The 17,744-nt window shown below is 37.7% G+C and overlaps 3 protein-coding genes and 1 non-coding gene across 5 annotated transcripts; 2 read left to right on the top strand and 2 right to left on the bottom strand.

The window, feature by feature from the left end:
- Window positions 1-255: 255 nt before the first annotated feature.
- On the bottom strand, window positions 256-1,570 carry LOC110873414. Of its 2 annotated transcripts, none has more exons than XM_022122338.2 (2): window positions 885-1,570; window positions 256-817 (listed from the first exon to the last, which is right to left on the bottom strand). In XM_022122338.2, the coding sequence occupies exons 1-2, from the start codon at window positions 1,561-1,563 to the stop codon at window positions 354-356; spliced, it is 1,143 nt and encodes a 380-aa protein (XP_021978030.1). In that variant the 5' UTR covers window positions 1,564-1,570; the 3' UTR covers window positions 256-353. The 2 variants fall into 2 exon arrangements, with proteins under 2 accessions (XP_021978030.1, XP_035845908.1); XM_035990015.1 differs by having other exon boundaries at window positions 1,035-1,569.
- Window positions 1,571-2,460: 890 nt separating this feature from the next.
- Window positions 2,461-3,437, top strand: LOC110928729. Its single transcript, XM_022171768.2, has 3 exons — window positions 2,461-2,653; window positions 2,921-3,119; window positions 3,201-3,437. Exons 1-3 carry the CDS (start codon window positions 2,461-2,463, stop codon window positions 3,421-3,423), a joined length of 615 nt encoding a protein of 204 aa, XP_022027460.2. The 3' UTR covers window positions 3,424-3,437.
- A 3,762-nt stretch (window positions 3,438-7,199) lies between these two features.
- On the bottom strand, window positions 7,200-7,392 carry LOC118482842. Its single transcript, XR_004869006.1, has one exon. It is a non-coding gene; the product is annotated as a U2 spliceosomal RNA (small nuclear RNA).
- Window positions 7,393-13,496: 6,104 nt separating this feature from the next.
- On the top strand, window positions 13,497-17,520 carry LOC110873406 (putative tRNA (cytidine(34)-2'-O)-methyltransferase). Its single transcript, XM_022122325.2, has 7 exons — window positions 13,497-13,712; window positions 13,830-13,915; window positions 16,299-16,367; window positions 16,448-16,506; window positions 16,612-16,672; window positions 16,754-16,807; window positions 16,885-17,520. Exons 1-7 carry the CDS (start codon window positions 13,544-13,546, stop codon window positions 17,161-17,163), a joined length of 777 nt encoding a protein of 258 aa, XP_021978017.1. The 5' UTR covers window positions 13,497-13,543; the 3' UTR covers window positions 17,164-17,520.
- The last annotated feature ends 224 nt before the right edge of the window (window positions 17,521-17,744 follow it).

Genomic DNA, 17,744 nt, shown 5'->3' with positions numbered 1-17,744 from the left:
ACACACTTAGGGGCTGTTTGGCAAGTGTTGAACCAGTAAGTGTTGAACCAGTAAGAGGCCTGAATGGGTAAGAGGCTCTGAACCAGTAAGTGCTGAACCATTAAGAGCTGTTTGGTTGTATCTCTGAATGACTGTGTAGAATGACTATTTTACCCCTCTGAACTATTATGTGCTGAATGAAATGTATCTGTTTGGCAAGAGCTCTGAATAGTGTACAGATTTATGAAAATTTCTAAAAGAAAAATACAAAACGCCTTAGAAAATCCAAATTACACATCAATCCTTTAAATCCAAATACAAAACAACACAACATACGAAATCCAAATACAAATAACACAACTCTACATACAATTTTAATTTGATTCATTTGAAAGCAACTGATTAGCAATCTGGTTACGTAAAGAAGTCATGTAGTCAATACCTTGTGAACCCCACTCTATGTCTTGAACTAGCAGGCCATCATTTTCCCCACTTTGCATTTCATGAAACATCGTGTTCTCATCATAGTCCATAAATAACTGATCATAAATATTGCATTTCCTTATAAAATTATGGACGGCGAAACAAGCAATCACAATGTCTCTTTGTATTGGAAAAGAAAAGGGAGCCATTTGCTTTAGGATTGGGAATCTCGCCTTTAGAACACCGTATGCACGTTCAATGACATTTCTGAGTTGTGCGTGAGCATGATTGAATCTTTCTTCCTTAGTTAACGCACGTTGTCGTCTAAAATCGGCTAACCAATACCTCGTACCACGGTAGGGAGTCATAAATCCACGAGTGTTGGTGTATGCAGCGTCACAAAGGTAATACTTATCTGTATCAAAACTATCAAATAAAAAACAAATAATGTATGAAATGAACATTGAAGATTGGTTAAAAACCTGGTGGCGGAAAAGGAAAGCCGGAATTTGGGTTGAATGCAACTTCTTTTAAAACTCGTGAATCATGTGCAATGCCCTCCCATCCGGCCCATACGAATGTGAATATCATATCAAAGTCACAAATTGCTAATACATTTTGAAAGCATTCACCTTTTCCTCTTCCCCTGTAACGAGTCTGTTGATCAACAGGCACGATCGCATGTATAAGAGTTCCATCTAAGGCACCTATTGCTCCAGGAAATATTTCTTTTAGCCTTCTATGTCGTTCGGAGTTATTTGCGCTTACATTAGAAGATGTTGGAACTATAACTTCTCTTGCGAAATTCATCATTGCCTTTAGGACCTCATGAAAACATCTATGAATTGTTTCCGTTGAGTGTTGGAACCTTCGTTTAACCATTCGAAAACGTTCATTATGTCCAATGACCATCAAAAACATAGCCAACTTTTCTTCCAAGCTTATTGACCTACTACTTTGCACCCAATTTTTTTGTTTAAAATGATTGCACAATAGTATAAATGCATCACGTGAAAGACGCATCATCTCATGACATTGTGTAGAAGTACCATGCAATAATTCTTGCGTGTATTCATGACCGGTTAATGCCGAATTCAAGTCTCTTATCCTTTCAACATTTATTCTCGAGGCTAATGAAACCCAATACCAACAAAAAATCATGATAACTATAATCTCATCATCCGGATCCATAAGGTACCTATCATAACATAAATAAACAATTATATCATAACATAAATAAACATAACATAAATAAACAATTATATCATAACATAAATAAACGTAACATCCATAACATAACATCCATAACATAACATCCAAAACATAACATCCAAAACATAACATCCATAACATAACATCCAAAACATAACATCCGAAACATAACATCCATAACATAACATCTAACCCAAAAAAAAATAAGTAAAACAATCAAAGCACAATCTTAGTTTAACAATCCATACTTCGCTCCCGCATTCTTAACCCATTTCTCACAATTCTGCGGCTTAAGACGTACCCACAGTTTCCTAAGATCGGCACTCTCACCAAAAAGCAAAAGCGCTGTTTCGTATTTCGCATCCGACTCATCCCAACCCAATGTCTCCAACTTCTCCAAACATGCATCCATATCATCAGAAAGTGTGTGTTTCTCAATCATCATCTTTGCCAACTTGCTAATATCTTCACCAACTTCTATAAGCTGTGACTCTAATGTTGCCTTATGTTTTCGTTTCTCTCCTTTTTCTTTTTTTTGGGACCGAATACTTGACTCCTCACTAACACCTTTACCTGGGGAATCCACTTGAGTGCATTCGACATCCATACCATCCAAATTGTGCAGTACAAAAACTCATCAACTTCCAATAGACCCACATTTGCCAAGGAGATCCTTGATGCAGTCACAAAACTAGCCTATCTGGACAGCAGGATTGACATGATTGGGCTGCTCCTTTTTGGCCCAACAAAGGCTTGGTCAACCTTACGTGTCGTTAGAGACGTCAAAAATCCCCCTCCCCCTCATGGCCTCGAATCAACCGTAAGTTAAGTTAACTACTGCACTGCATGTGTGCATGTTTCTTTTCTAAATGGGATTTGTTTTCGCCGCAGTTGAAGTTGTTTGAAAAGCATTGTGGTCTTCTAACCGAGCACCGCGTGAAACAATCATTAGCCAACATATACCATTATGCTCTTCACAAGGAAGCAATCCACGAAGCAATTATCCTAGCCTGTGGCATGCACAAAATCCACTCACATGGTAGGTAACCTTCCTCATTATATAGCGTTTAGTGTTACGCTAATTATTTGTATTTTCTAGGGAGAATACACCAAACTTTGATCTAAGCAGTTAGTTAATACCATATATAGATAGACGTTAACTCGCGGTTGGGGGGGGGGGGGGTAGGGGGTAGTCCTTTTTCTCTGGATACTCTTAATACCAAACTATTGTCTAATTGGGTGTTTTTTTACTACTTATCACATAAAGTTGAGTATAACTGGAATCCTCTTTGTTTTAAAACCACAGGCATTGATATGGCAAATCCGAAAATAGACTTAACTCCCTCACCCCTTCATGGCACTTTTCAATACTGCGGACGTGTTTCTGTCAATGCACTACCAACACCGAAAGTTGAGAGTTATGGAAAAACATATCAAGTGACGGTGGTTCCCTCAAAATCAATCCCTCATGGACGCCATAGCATGATTCAGATCTGTTTTCATCGGTAAGTAAGACATCTCTAGTTGGTGTCTTTTATCACGCCAAAGTTTCATGATTCTGAATTCACAAAGGAAGTTGTTTGCAGGAATGATTCGTTGGGGTTATGCCAATGTGACAAAGACGATTGGATGGCTATTCAAAAGGGTTCCTGGAGTTCCTTTATGCCACCTCATGAGAAAAGAATTGTTGATGTGAAGTTTGCTGCTGGAATTTCCCACTTTGTAACTGTCGCTCTTGATGAAGGTCAAGTTATTACTCTTATTATTTTTTTTTTACTTTGTATTCCCACAGTTTCTGAATATGCGTAATCTAATTACAAGAAAGATAGTTAGCTTGAAATGAGGAGGCTAAATATGATTGTTCCAGACGTCATAATCCCGCCCCTCTCTATTTTCTGCATTTTATTTATTTTTTGGTTTCGTGCAGTGTCACCTGCACATGGATGGCGTCATGGATTGCTTGCAGGTTATATTGCTTTATCGTTCATCGCGGTTAGCAAGTGGGTCCCCTTTTACTATACCAGTCCTATGTTTATTGAAATTTTAGCTGTTGTTCTCATACTTTCTTGCCAGGTACATGTTTGCTCAAGATGGGGCAGTACATTCTGTCAAGCGGGTCATGTGTGTTCTTGCGCTCACATGTCTTTTTAAGGCAAGCGATATGGTCACTTGTTTGTCTAAATCATTTTTTATATGCATTGTTCTATTATCTATGTTGAAAGTTTTACCCTCTTAGGCTTTTGGTTCTTTACCAGGGCTATATTGGCACTTCTTTGCCTATGGTAGCAGTCGGTTCTTGTTTAGCCATCTATTACACGATTACTTCTATCATGTAAGTTTTTTTCAACCCAACTGGATATACATATATATGAACACACAGGGTAGGGATAGTGTACATTAATTCAAAAGTGTGAAAAGTGTGAGAAGTGTATTATAACACTATATATAACACTATATAACACCATATAAACACCGTATAACACTATGTAACACCATATAACACCATATAACACTATGTAACACTCTGTAACAATATATAACACTATACATCTATCATAGACATGCTATCAGACAAAATATAGTGTTATATTTGTTATATAATGTTATATAGTGTTACATAGTGTTATATGATTTTATATCGTGTTACATAGTGTTATACGGTGTTTATATGGTGTTATATAGTGTTATTATATAGTGTTATAATACACTTCTCACACTTCTGGGTTAATGTACAGGATCCTTTACCTGAACACACAAACACATTTATTTTTATTGTTATTATTGTTGTAATTATTATCATTTTTGTTTTGTTTTTTTTTTCTCGTAGAGCTCCAATATTATCTAAGATGACCATGTTGTGGCCATGGATCCTACATAAACAAGGTACGTTATCCATGAATATTGTAAATCTTGCATTGCCTTGCAACTTGTTACACTCAGTTTCAGTGGCGAAGCTTGAGATTTCTGACCGGGGGGTCGAAAACGTATATACCCAAAAATTTCTATAAAACCGGGGGGTAAAAAACGTATATACCCAAAAATTTCTATACAAAAACTACAAACTCTCCACTACTGAGCGAAAAGTTCGGGGGGTCGGCTGCCCCCTCCCACCCCCACTAAGCTACGCCAATGCTCAGTTTACTTATTACTTCATTATCTATCCTAGCAACTATTTGTCAACTAATCGATATATTGCTCATTATACATTATTCAGTGGATCATTTAGTCATTATATGTGTATTGATTGATGAAGGTTCAACTGGAAGTGAAGAAATCTCAATGAAAGAATGTGGGAGGTTTACTAGAAATATGATGGTTGAGTTGGCATCTTCCCAAGGATTCGAGGAGTGGATGATCAGAAACGCTGAAAGTATCAAAATATGCGCTCGTAAATAAGATGGCGCTGATAGTGGTTTAGGGGTCGAGAATCAGCTGCTGAGAAGTGTTTAGTTTCCTAGCAATATTAACATAACCTCTCTTGAAACTTGATCTTCGATCCACTTGGGTTTTAACTTAACACGTACTAGCAATAGATTAGTGTATGGCAGTAGCCTTTGGTGTACACACTTGCAAATTGACTTGTTTATATACACAGACAATATGCAACGTATTTCACACACACTTCATCCAATTTTACACGCAATCAAGCTCACAACACTACTAGAAAATGGAACTTTTTAATGTGTTTTTCCGTCACAATTGTGTCGCAATTCTGAATTTGCAACGCATTTGTCACAAAAACCTAATGTTGGAAAAAGCCCCGGGGAAAACTTTTTGTAACGCATTTACTACACAAATTTCAACTTATTTGCAACGGAAATATTGTGTTGGAAATTTGTAACGCATTTCCTACGATTCCTTAATTACTCTTGTATAAGATTTGTGACGTATTTGCAACGGAAATATGGCGTTAGAAATTTATTTGTAACGCATTTCCTACGATTCCTTAATTACTCTTGTATAAGATTTGTGACGTATTTGCAATGGAAATATGGCGTTAGAAATTTATTTGTAACGCATTTCCTACGCCATCTCTTAAAATATTTGCAAAGCATTTGTAACATATTTATTAAAAAATAAAAAAAAACTGGAAAATTCAATTATATATCAATTTTTTTTTTTTTTTTTTTTTGCTGAAAAGTGCATGAAAATCATCAGAAAAAAATACATAGAAAAGATTAAAAAACCTGCTTCAAATTCACTGTACTTCGAAAATAATACATAACACAAGTTCTAATGTTTTTAAATCACAAAACTAACATGCTCGTAAAGGTTACAGAGTGTTTCAAGCTTCCAGTCCATATAGAACTATTTGATACCTTCCAAAGTGAGTCCACCACGCTTCACAACAATCCTAACCGGTTTGTTGCGGAGAACACGCCAACATGAACCTTTGATGGCAACAACTGGAAGATATCATAGATTTGGAACAAGAAAAACCACTTGTTAGACACTGACTAGTAAAACGTAATTTGACCATACATACCTGATCCTTGAACCCCATTGAAAGCATTTCATCAGCCTCATCAAGAACAAACATCTTGATGTAATCAGAACGTTTAGGCTCGAGAAAAAGATCGAAACGAGCCTCAAGCCTTATCGAGATCGAGCCGAGCTTGAGCCTAAAACAAAGCTCGTTTATTTATCGAGCCCGGGCTCGAGCCTGGTATGTAAAGCTCGTCGAGCCTTATTGAGCTTTAGTGTAATATTAGTTTTATTAATATTTAATGACATTTGCCCCTTATTTAAAGTTGTACAGTAAACGAGCCGAGCTGAGTAGCTTAAGAAACTACAAACGAGCCGAACTCGAGCTCTCATAAGTTAATTGAGCTCGGGCTTGGCTTGGCTCGTTTGCACCCCTAGTTCCACCCACACAAGCATGGACCCACCATAAGCAAACTGGGGTGATCGATCCTTAACATGAAGGGTAGAATGGGAATTACTTTTTTGAACAAATTCATCCAAAAGATGCTGTGAATACTCAATAACATCTTTCGTCCACTGTTCTGAGTGGGAAAAACGAGTTCTATCCGGTGACCCTGACGATGTACTAGAAGAACCAGGTCGAACCTGCAAATAAAACATTGGTCAAGCATTAACTCATTAGATGACGTGTAGGCACAGTATGGGTTCCTTAAAGGTCCATAAACTAGCATTGCAATGAGAACAAGGTAAACACCAAATAATATGTGATACCTAGTCCCTTGTATAGTTCCACAAAGAGAACAAGGAACAAACAGAAGAAGAATGTATTTGACCAGTCAAGTAGATGCATTGAGAACTCAATAATATGTGATACCTAGTCCCTTTGATATGTCTCAAAGAGGATCTGAGTGAACGCAAAAGGTAAACACCAAATTTTATTAAAACACAGTCAAAACAAAACTGTGACTCAGTGAGGACCTTAGGGAAAAAATTTCAAGAGTTGCATACTTTATGAGAAAAAGTTATAAAGCAACCAGCAGCAGGATCATGAATTTGTACACTTATTCCACGGATAATTGGGTTTATGTTAAATCCTTGTCTGGTTGGAAAAAAAAGTAGATAAAATCTGTGCAGAAAATGAAAAAATTAACTGTGTTTTGGAGGGGTGCGCCAAGCCTAGGCAGTAATGCAACGCAAACGCTCAAAGACCCCAATAGCAAGCTATTGTGATGGGCCTTTTCCCATAAAAAATTAGATTAATATCGAGTGGGCCGATGGCCCACATATCAGATATTAAACTGATAAGAACAGATACTACACGGGTTGAGATCCTGTACAAACAGTGCTAATTATAAGAACCGTAAGAACAGATCTGAACCATTGTTAATTTAAATCAAGGGTTGATATTGATTATAAATAAAACTCTTATAATTAAAAATTACTACTAACAAATTAGGGGTAATTTTGTAAAATTGCTAGTCATTTGACCATTTTCTATTAAATACAAATTCCACCAAGGTTTTTTAAACTAAAATAACTTTTATATACTTCATTATTTTTTTTAAAAATATATACCATAAAATCAAGTATTTTTTTATCTTTAATATGAGTACCATATTGCTATACCTTTTTGTATTTATAAAAGTGTTTTTTTAAAAAAGTTAACAAAAGGTGTTTTATATTTGTGCTAATAAGGTGCTGATTATGTGTTAATTACAAAATAATACAAACAAACACCAAAAGTAGATATAATCAGCACATCTGGTGTGCTGATAATGGAGAACGATTGAAGATGTTGTGCTAATGTCGTTTATGTTGATAATGGAGAACGATTCGAGGACGATGTGCTGATAATGAAGAACGATTAATGATGTTGTGCTAATTATATAGTGTTGTGCTGATTATATTTTTTGTAATTATTTTTAATTAGTTATAAATAAATATGGTCAAAAAGTCTAAATTACCCCTAAACTAATTTTTTATTGATGGACACTTGTCAGTTATGTATTGGTTCTTATGGTTCTTACAAACTTAAGTGTTTGTATTTGATCCCATTCCCTACACTTGATCTTAGCCAAAAGGCCGAGAAAGGTATGCTTATTCCTTTATTGGGCCGTTGTTTATATAGGCAGTTCTTCATATATGTATTCTTCACTCAGCCGATGTGGGACTGTGAGTGACTTATTTTTCCCTAAGTGACTTATATCAAGTGTTTCTGCCCTAACTCAGTGACTTATATCAAGAGTTTCTGTGGATATGGAATAAAGACAATAAAGCAGAGTAACGAATACAGGTCATCCCTAAACTTCGATATGTTACACAAAAGACAGGATACAACATTAGGGTGTAAGGGGCACTTACCTAAGAGGTAAGAGGTGAGTCCCCTCTCTTACGCCCAACCAATCAACTAGTGCCACGTCAACTCCCCTCTTAAACTCCCCTAACACCCCATTTCGATGGCGGCACTCCCCTCTTAGGGGAGTTGAGTTTTTTTTTTTTTTTTTTTTTGTAAAATTATGCATGTTTATAAATTAAAAAAATATTAATAAAAATAAAAATTAAATAAAAGACACCTAACGCCCGTTCCACATCTTTTCTCACCGTTTTCGAACGCATTGGACGATTTAGTATTCCCCACTTTGCCTTTAACACACCAAACGCCCGTTCCACATCTTTTCTTGCGACCTCGTGTTGCCTCTTGAACTTTTTTTCATTCGGGTCGTGAGGATATGGAAAAGACTTCACAAACACGGACCAGGTAGGGTAGATCCCATCAGTAAGATAATACCCGCGTTTGTATAAGTGGTTGTTCACTTGAAATGGACAATTTGGCGTCGTTCCGTTTCGTTGAGCAAGAAATAATGGAGATTGTTGCAGCACGTTGATGTCGTTTTGTGAACCCGCCGGGCCACAAAAAGCATGTCAAATCCACAAATCTTGAGACGCCACCGCTTCTAACATAACCGTCGGGTATTGATGATCGCCTCTCATGTATTGTCCACGCAATTCTGTGGGGCACATTCTCCAGACGAAGTGTGTACAATCCAGACTACCCAACATACCAGGTAGGTGATGCCTCTCCTCATGAGCCTGATACAATAGCGCAACGTCGTGGCTCGTTGGTCTACGTAAGAATTCACCAGCATACCTTTTACAGACCGTCTCGCAGAAATATTCAAGGCACTCACGAGAGGTCCTTTCAGACATATTTAAATACTCGTCGTTTTCGTCTGGTGGGTTACCGGTTGCAAGTTGTTTAATCGCCGAAGTAACCTTTTGCAACGGCGTGAAACTTTTCTTCTTTCTCCCGTCTAAGCCTTCTTTAAACCACTCGTCATACGCTTCCACGTCACTAACAATTTTTAGGAACAAAGACTTGGACATACGAAATCTGTGACGAAAAGTATCGTCATTAAATTTTGGATTTTCAACAAAATAATCGGCCATGAGTGTCTCATGGCCTCCCTCACGATCTCGACGGACAACTTTTTTTTTACTAGACGATGCCGTGTCTAGTAGCTCCGCTTGTTGGATGAGATTTTGGAAGAAAATTAAGCTACCATCGCTTGACGATGCATCTCCATCGTCGGGAAAGTCGGGTAGGGTAGAAAGAAACGGAAGCTTGGAATCCATTTTGTGTTGTATTTGAAAGATTTGAGAGTTTGAGAGTGGTGGTGTGAGTTTGAGAGTGGTGGATGTGGTAAAAAATTTGATTTAGGTTGGTTTATATTTATATTGTTTAAAAAAGTTGATTTTTTTTTTTATAAATTCGACCGTTGAACAACGGTCCATTGTCGAAGATCGTGCCAAACCAAGCGGTGACTCCACACCGCTCCCCTTCACCGATTCGGGTCCCCGCTTTGATGGCGGCGGTGTTCCCGATCGGTGACTAGGGTCACCGAAGACCTCCCCGATTGACGCCCCGTGCACCCTTATGACGACTATTCAAGTTGTGAAGGTCTGGTGTGGGCATGAGAAACCATGTCCTATTACGGAATAACCAATCATCCAACACCGACCGTATGAACTTGTACGCAAAGTTCTAAGAAGTTAAACTTGGTATCCATGTTTACCTTAAAAGAAGTATACCCGTAGGTGTCACACACTAAAATAGAAAACATCTATTAGATATAAATTTGAAAGCAAAGCAGACTTAAAAGAAAAATGCAATATCTGCACCATATTCATCATACCAAAAACAGAGAACCAGCAAATAAGCAGATATTTTTATAAAACAGAATGAAATAGATATGTTTATGAACAAAGAGAGCACCTCTAAACTCCTTTAACGACAGGCATAATGTGCACAATAGTTCAATAAAGTACAACCCTAGCATTAACGGTTCCATAGTATCTCCAATGGCAGAAGCACTTAAATTTTGCCCTACTTCCTCCACACGCGTTGGTTTTGATTCGTTTCTAACCTCAGGAACAGGTGCGTCCATTGTTTCCATCGAACTTATGAGTTTTGATCGACTGTACGGAAAAGGTTATGCGAAGACAATTGGATCGGTGGAGTTTCTGGCAGACGAAGCTCCAGTAAGTACACCGTCAGTGTGTCGTAGTTGAGACTGGTGGTTTAGAGAGAGAGAGTACGAGTTTGGAACCACGTGTTACATGTGTCGTCGTTTTTTTATTTATGTATAACTAGTGGATGCCCCGCGCTCCGCGACGGGCACTTGTTCGGTACTAGTTAAACCGAATAACATTACATGTAAAGTTAAAAGAAATGAAAAAAAAAATTAATAATGCATTGATTAGCGATGACACTCTTCATTCCTTTTAGAACAGGGAAGAGAAACAACTTTATTAATCGCCAAAAAACATGGATCTCCTAAAATTAACCAGGAGCTAGAAGGAAGTCACTACCCCAAAATTTACATTAATATTACGTTCACTCCGTAAGCAACCAATTATCTATACTAACGAACTCCAGTTTAACCCAGTGCTTTAACCACAGGAAAGTTGCTTCTCAAATTTGTCTCCATCTTATTATTAAATATGTTGTTATTTCTCTGATTCCATAAAGTCCAAAGAGTAGCCATAATACACCTTTTATCCTCCTCTTGTGAAGTTGGAGCTCTTCAATTGCATCAAATAAGTCATTCTATTTTGTTATGATACAAGACGGCTCAAGTTATTCTACAAAGGCTTCTAATTGTAAGAAGTGTAAGAAGGATTTATAGAGTGACAAGTGTCCAATAACCTAAAACTAAACCCACTACATCACCACCAAAAACCTAAACACCCGCCCCCACCCCACCCCACCACCACCCAAAAACCTAACCCCCCCCCCCCCCGCGGCAAAAAAAAAAAAACAAAAAAAAACTATACCTCACCAAAAAAACCCCCAAAAGACCTAAACCCCCACCCCACCCCTCCAACCACCCCCCCCCCCCCCAAAAAAAAAAAAAAAACCTAAAAAAAACTAAACACTCACCCCCACCCAAAAACCTAAACCCCCCACCCCCTCGGCAAAAAAGAAATTTTTTTTTTTTTTTTTAGGGTGGGTGATGTGGGGGGGGGGGGGGTTAGGTTTTTGGTGGTGGTGGATGTTTAAGGTTTTTTTTTTGTTTTTTTTTGTAGTGGGGTTTTTTTGTGTAGTGGGTTTTTTTAGGTTATTGGACACTTGTCACTCTATAAATCCTTCTTACACTTCTTACAATTAGGATCTTTTGTATTTGATCCTAATCCGATACAAGAAATAGTGAAACTCACAGCTCTTCTAAGCTGCTCAACTTGGCCAATTATGCATAAATTTTAGGTTTCGCCAGCATGCTAACTTATGCGTAAACTATTGATTGGAGAAAAGATAGATCGAATTAGTTACTTGTAACCGGGTTTTGAATTTTCATATTCAAACTATACAATTGACCAATAGTCAAATTTTCTTTTAGATAGTCGCACACAAAATGTATCGAAAAATTCATATAACTTTGATCTCAAAGAAAATCTCCATAAACATGATTTTTAGGTTTTAATTATGATATTTACACTGAGATTATCTTGCGATGAGACATGTGAACCTGAATTGAATTACCGGAACACTAGCCGAGTTCGTTAGAAAGTCAATCCGCCCATTCCTTGACATATCGACCGCGCAACCAGGTCTCGGGCCGTGCTGTTGAACCTTCATCACCGCCCATTCCTTGACAAAGAATCGCTATCTCCGTCGCTGCTATTGTCGGCGGTATGACGTTGCCTTTGTTCTAGAAGCCACAACCGGCAGATCTGTTTTCAAGTGACCGAGGAAAACGATGACGACGTCCTCAGCGTTGTAAGCCGCCGCCCTCCGTCGGTGGTCCACTGTGCCTACCACCTCTCTCCCTTCCTCTGTCTAGAACATGTGTGACCAAAAGTTGTATGAAGAAGCCAAAGGTTAGTAAATTGATAGCAATTAATATGTGCTGGGGGGAAATCAAAGAAGACAAACTTCAGTGGCAAAAACAAAAACTTAAAATAATCCACTGGCGCAAATCGACGATGGTAATTGATGTATATAATAATAGGTTGAAAGTGGTGATTTCTTTATGAGGCGGTTTTTTTTATTTGTGAATTTAAAGTTTCGTTACAAATGGGTTGCAAAATTTGTTACGCATTTCCAATGGAAAATGCATTTTCTTTTGTTTGTGTAGTTATTGTGTTACAAATTTGTTTCAATAATTAGGGGTTTTTAACTTTTTATCCATTAAAAATGTGTTGCAAATGTGTTGGAATTTGTAACGCATTTTTTTGCGTTGCAAATTTTCGTAACAAAATACAACTTTTCTAGTAGTGAATGATCGACAAACTCTTGTATATCAAAAATTTCATTTTTTGGATCACATACTATTTCTGAATCCTTAGTCTAAAAATGAGAGTTTACCCTTTTGCATAATAATACAATCCAAAGTCAACATAATGAACTTTAAAAGGTATTTTACCTCAAGAAAATTGCATCGCTTGTTTTCTAGACAAAATCTAGTCTAAAGAGGTTATGTATACGCGGGTTGTGATCATTATGACTTGCAAAGAATTACATATATATTTAAGCAAAAATATTTATATCTTCATTTTATGTATATATATACATTCATTTCATATACGTATACCTCAGTTACATATATATTTAAGCAAAAACTTTAGTCAAAATTTGGTTTTGGTTATTAACCGAAAAACCGAACCGATAACCAACAAACTAACCGAATAAACCAAACTATTTAACTGAAAAACGATTGGTTAATAAAATAGAGTAACTCATTAAAATGACTTCGATTTTGATTTCGGTTTCGCTTAATAAACAAAGAACTGAACCATGCACACTTCTAGACAAGGTGATACAAACCAATCACTTCGGTTTTGATTTCGGTTTCGGTTAATAACCAAAGAACCGAACCATGCACACTTCTAGACAAGGTGATAGTAGTTGAGGGACTAAAGTTGACAACGACAGTAGATAAGTCATCTACTAACAGTTGAACACAGGGTGAGCAGAAGAGATTAGACTGAAGGGGAGGTTTCAGCAATGGCGACAGCCGGATGTCTTAAAACCCTAGATTTTATCACCACTCCCATTCACTTCCGGCGTTCAATCTCAGCTCCGTTTCGTCTTCGCACATCTGTCTTGCTTCAATTCAAGAACAAATTCAACTCACCTCTTTCTCATCACTCATCATCCCCCCTTTGTTCCCTCTGTATACACACTCTCTCTCTCTCTGTCATCGAGTTTTATTTGAATATTTAGGGTTTTGGTTGACTAACGAGCATGAAATTGATGGATTATAAGTGACAATAATATGTGCATTTTGCAGCTGAAAGTTCAACTACGGAAGGAGTGGTGAATGGAAGCAAGGTGTCTGATGGTAAACTTCTTCAAGTTGTTTTGGTTTCTCCTCAGGTATAATTATAAAACATCAATGATTTGATAATACTCAGTTCTAAATGGTAGATGCTAATGTGCATTTGTACTCCAATGTCCAAACCCTAGTCTGTTTAATAGACTTGGATTAGTATGAGTTTGCTGGTCAATAATCTTAAGTTGAAACATTTATTTTTTGGTAGTATTTTCCCATACTTTAAATTTGATACTTGATTACTCCCCATGATTTTATTGATTTGGTTCTAAAAGGTGCGCGGCTAAGGAAATCGCATCAGGGGCTGCGTGCCTTTTACCTGGTAGTTGGTATTGGAACATGCCTTATAACCAAGGCCTCCTGTGTTGGTATACAGTTTAGCACTACCCGCCATAGGAACAATTTATTTTTTTCGGTAACCAGCTAGCCCACTTCAGTACTCTCGTTTCAGGAATTTTAGGCATGTAATCTAGTTCCCTCCTTATATCACATACCCGAAACGGCTCCGTAACAGTACCCGATTGCCAAAGCCATTTATCCTGCTCCTGCCCCATGTTCTGAATTTGCAGCAGCAACTTGCAATTGTTCCATTCCACCATATCTCTATTATTAGACAGATTTTTTGCACTACCCCAGATCCACTCGATGCAGCCATGAGTGAGTTGGTATCTTTGTCAAATCATACAAAATTTATCTGTTTCCAGCAAGGTTTAAAAGAACGGAGATGAGTTTCTAGGCGTTTTCCCTTCGCCTCATGAGGCGTAAGCCCGAGGCGGTATTGACAAATAAATATAAAAATTATATATATTATAAAAATGATAATACTAACTAATTTCATCATCAGGGTCATCAAAATCATCAAAAACACACATAAAAAAGACATGAAATGCTTAAAATTGACACAAAAAGTCAAAAACATAAAAAACAACTAACAAAATTCCCTGAGGCACACCCTTTCTTAGCACCTCAGCCCCTCTGAGGCGCATATACAATAAATACCCCATGAGGCGCGCTTCAGACTCGTTTTTTGGCCGTCGCGCTTTGAGGCGCACGCCTCAAGCTTTTTTTAAAACCATGGTTTCCAGAGCGAATAGATTGGGGAATAATTCACGCAGCGGCCTACCGCTCACCCAATTGTCAATTCAGAAATGCGTTTTATCGCCTTCGCCCACTTTGACTTGCAGCCTTTCTTGCACTTCAACACCACGATTACCCGATACCCTACCCATATTTATTATACCCTTCTAAACACCTCCCAACGTGCATTTAAGCGGAATAGGAGAGTAGCTTCTAGCTCCTTGGTGAGTCGGTGTATTGCCGCAATGACCCTTGCCCAAAGTTGGGTTGGTTCGTTTTTAAATCTTACACACCACTTTACCATTAACGCTTTGTTCTTTGCCGATAAGCTCCCAATACCCAATCCTCCTTGTTCCAAACTCCAAAGGTGCCACAACCTTATACCATGGAGCCCAACTCATCTTGTGTTGTCAATACATCCACCCCATAGAAATTCCCTTCGAATTTTCTCTAGTCGTTTAACCACTTCCACAGGTGCATTAAACAAAGAGAAGTAATAGGTAGGGAGGTTACCTAGTACCACCTTGATTAATGTTACCCTACCGCCAAATGAAAGGGTTCTAGCTTTCCATTGTGATAATTTATTTTCGAATCTTTCAACAACCGGTCGCCATTTTTTACGAGTTCCATATTCGCACCCACCGGTAATCCAAGGTAAATGAATGGAAAGATACCCATTTTGCAATCAAGTACTGATGCCATATGAGAGATCTCACCACTATCTACCCTTACCCTATAAATGGCTTTTTGTGAATTGACTTTGAGCCCGGATGACAAATTGGAACATCTAAGCATTTCCCATGATTTTATTGATTTGGTTCTAAAAGGTGTGCGGCTCAGGAAATTGCATCAGAGGCTGCGTGCCTTTTACATTGACCAATGCCTCGCATACGTGATGTCTGCACCTTGTAAAAGTGATTGGAGGTCCAATGTTGAAGCTTTCATGAGACCAAAAGAGATAGATTCAGTAGCAGCACTAGTGCCTAAACATTTTTATAAGCATCTAAACAGAGAAGATTTCTTGGTGTTAAAAAATATATGTCATAAAAACCTATTGAACGTTGTGTTATTATGAGAGTTTAGACGGATATATTTTCGATTTTTGGACATTTAGAAAGTTCTCTGTTGCTGTTTACCTTTAAAAAAGTTATCTTTGACCTTTATTGCGATTCATTTGCATTTCATTCCAGTCTTCTTGAATATGTTTGGATAAAGGTGTAATTGAGCTGAAATGATTAAATTTTTATACAGGATTCATTTTAATTAAATCCACATACAATTTATATCTCCAGATCTATAGGTGCAGGCATTATTCTTGCTGTGTATTCATAATTTTACAATCCTTTGCAGATTCCTGGAAACACTGGGTGCATTGCTAGAAGTTGTGCAGCATCAGGTGTTGGGTTGCACCTGGTTGAGGTACCCGCTGCTTCATCTGTTTTTCTAAGCTTCTTCTACAATTTAACCTTTTATTGAGTCATAGTTTTTCTCTCCTTCAGCCACTGGGATTTGAGGTTGATGATACAAAGCTAAAGCGAGCTGGACTGGATTACTGGCCGTATCCTTAGTATTGTATATATACTCAATAGTTGAAGTCATCGCGCTAAATTTAGATCGTATAATGTGTACACACTTTTATTTGTCCTTTTCATCTTCACATCAGATATGTAGTTGTTAAAGTGCACAGTTCGTGGGCTGATTTTCGTGACTATTTCAAGCAACAGGTGATTTAAATCTTCAAGCTATCGGTTTACCTTTCTTCAATAACTTGTTATTAATGACTTAAAGTTGTATGTACTGTGCAGAGTGGTGAGAAAAGGCTGCTGGCATTTACCAAAAGAGGGACAAACATACATTCTGTAAGTCACCACGGTTCGTTATTTATTTTTACAGTAATTATTAAAAATAAAACTAAAAATGTGTCTGGTGCATGCAGGATTTTTCATACAAGAGAGGAGACTGGCTCGTGTTCGGGTCAGAGACCAGTGGGCTACCACCCGAGGCTTTGCATGACTGCAAAAACGAGCCACTTGGTGGTGGGACGCTTAAAATTCCAATGGTTGAAACTTATGTAAGATGTCTGAACTTGTCTGTTAGTGTTGGCATTGGTTTGTATGAAGCTTCAAGACAATTAAACTATGAGCAGTTGCAAGCCGATAGTGAACCCTGTAATGATACTCCCCAGTTATCTTTTGTGGAAGATGTTTTTGCTTAAATTCATGAGATTGAAGATTTTAAATTATTCGGGAGTTTGTGATGGGAGTATGATTTGTTTGTGTGTATGTGTGAGAAAACACCGTGTGAGCCAATGCAGGCGCTCCCGCCTACATTGCTCAAATTCGAAATGGTTATGAAGGATCCTTACTGGAAGTTGGTTTTAGCAGTGTTGAGGAAAGAGCCATCTGATTAAAAAGTAAAAACATCAAGATCTCAAGCTATGTCTTCATCAACATCATCTGCACTAAATTGAAGAGGAGCCCTAATCTTCCTAATCAATTTGGAACATAACTTGGAGGAGACATGTAACATCATTTTGTGTAAACTCTTTTTATAATAAGTTTAACTTTGTTTATAATATCTCCTAAAACAGTCTCTAATTTTCTTCAAAATATCAAAGATTGGAAGTCCACAAACTATAAAAATCAAAGTTTAGAAGTTTTAAAACTTCAAATGGAATCAAAAAGCATTGGATGTAAGTTGAAATTAAAATGTGGTTAGAAATAGTGGTGCACAAAACGGGTTTTGGGCCGTACCCGCAACCGGGTAAGGCCCAATCAGGTACAACAACAGTACCCG

Source organism: Helianthus annuus, chromosome 1 (genome assembly GCF_002127325.2).
Source record: "Helianthus annuus cultivar XRQ/B chromosome 1, HanXRQr2.0-SUNRISE, whole genome shotgun sequence".
NCBI lineage: Eukaryota > Viridiplantae > Streptophyta > Magnoliopsida > Asterales > Asteraceae > Helianthus > Helianthus annuus.
This window is presented reverse-complemented; position numbering and strand designations above follow the sequence as displayed.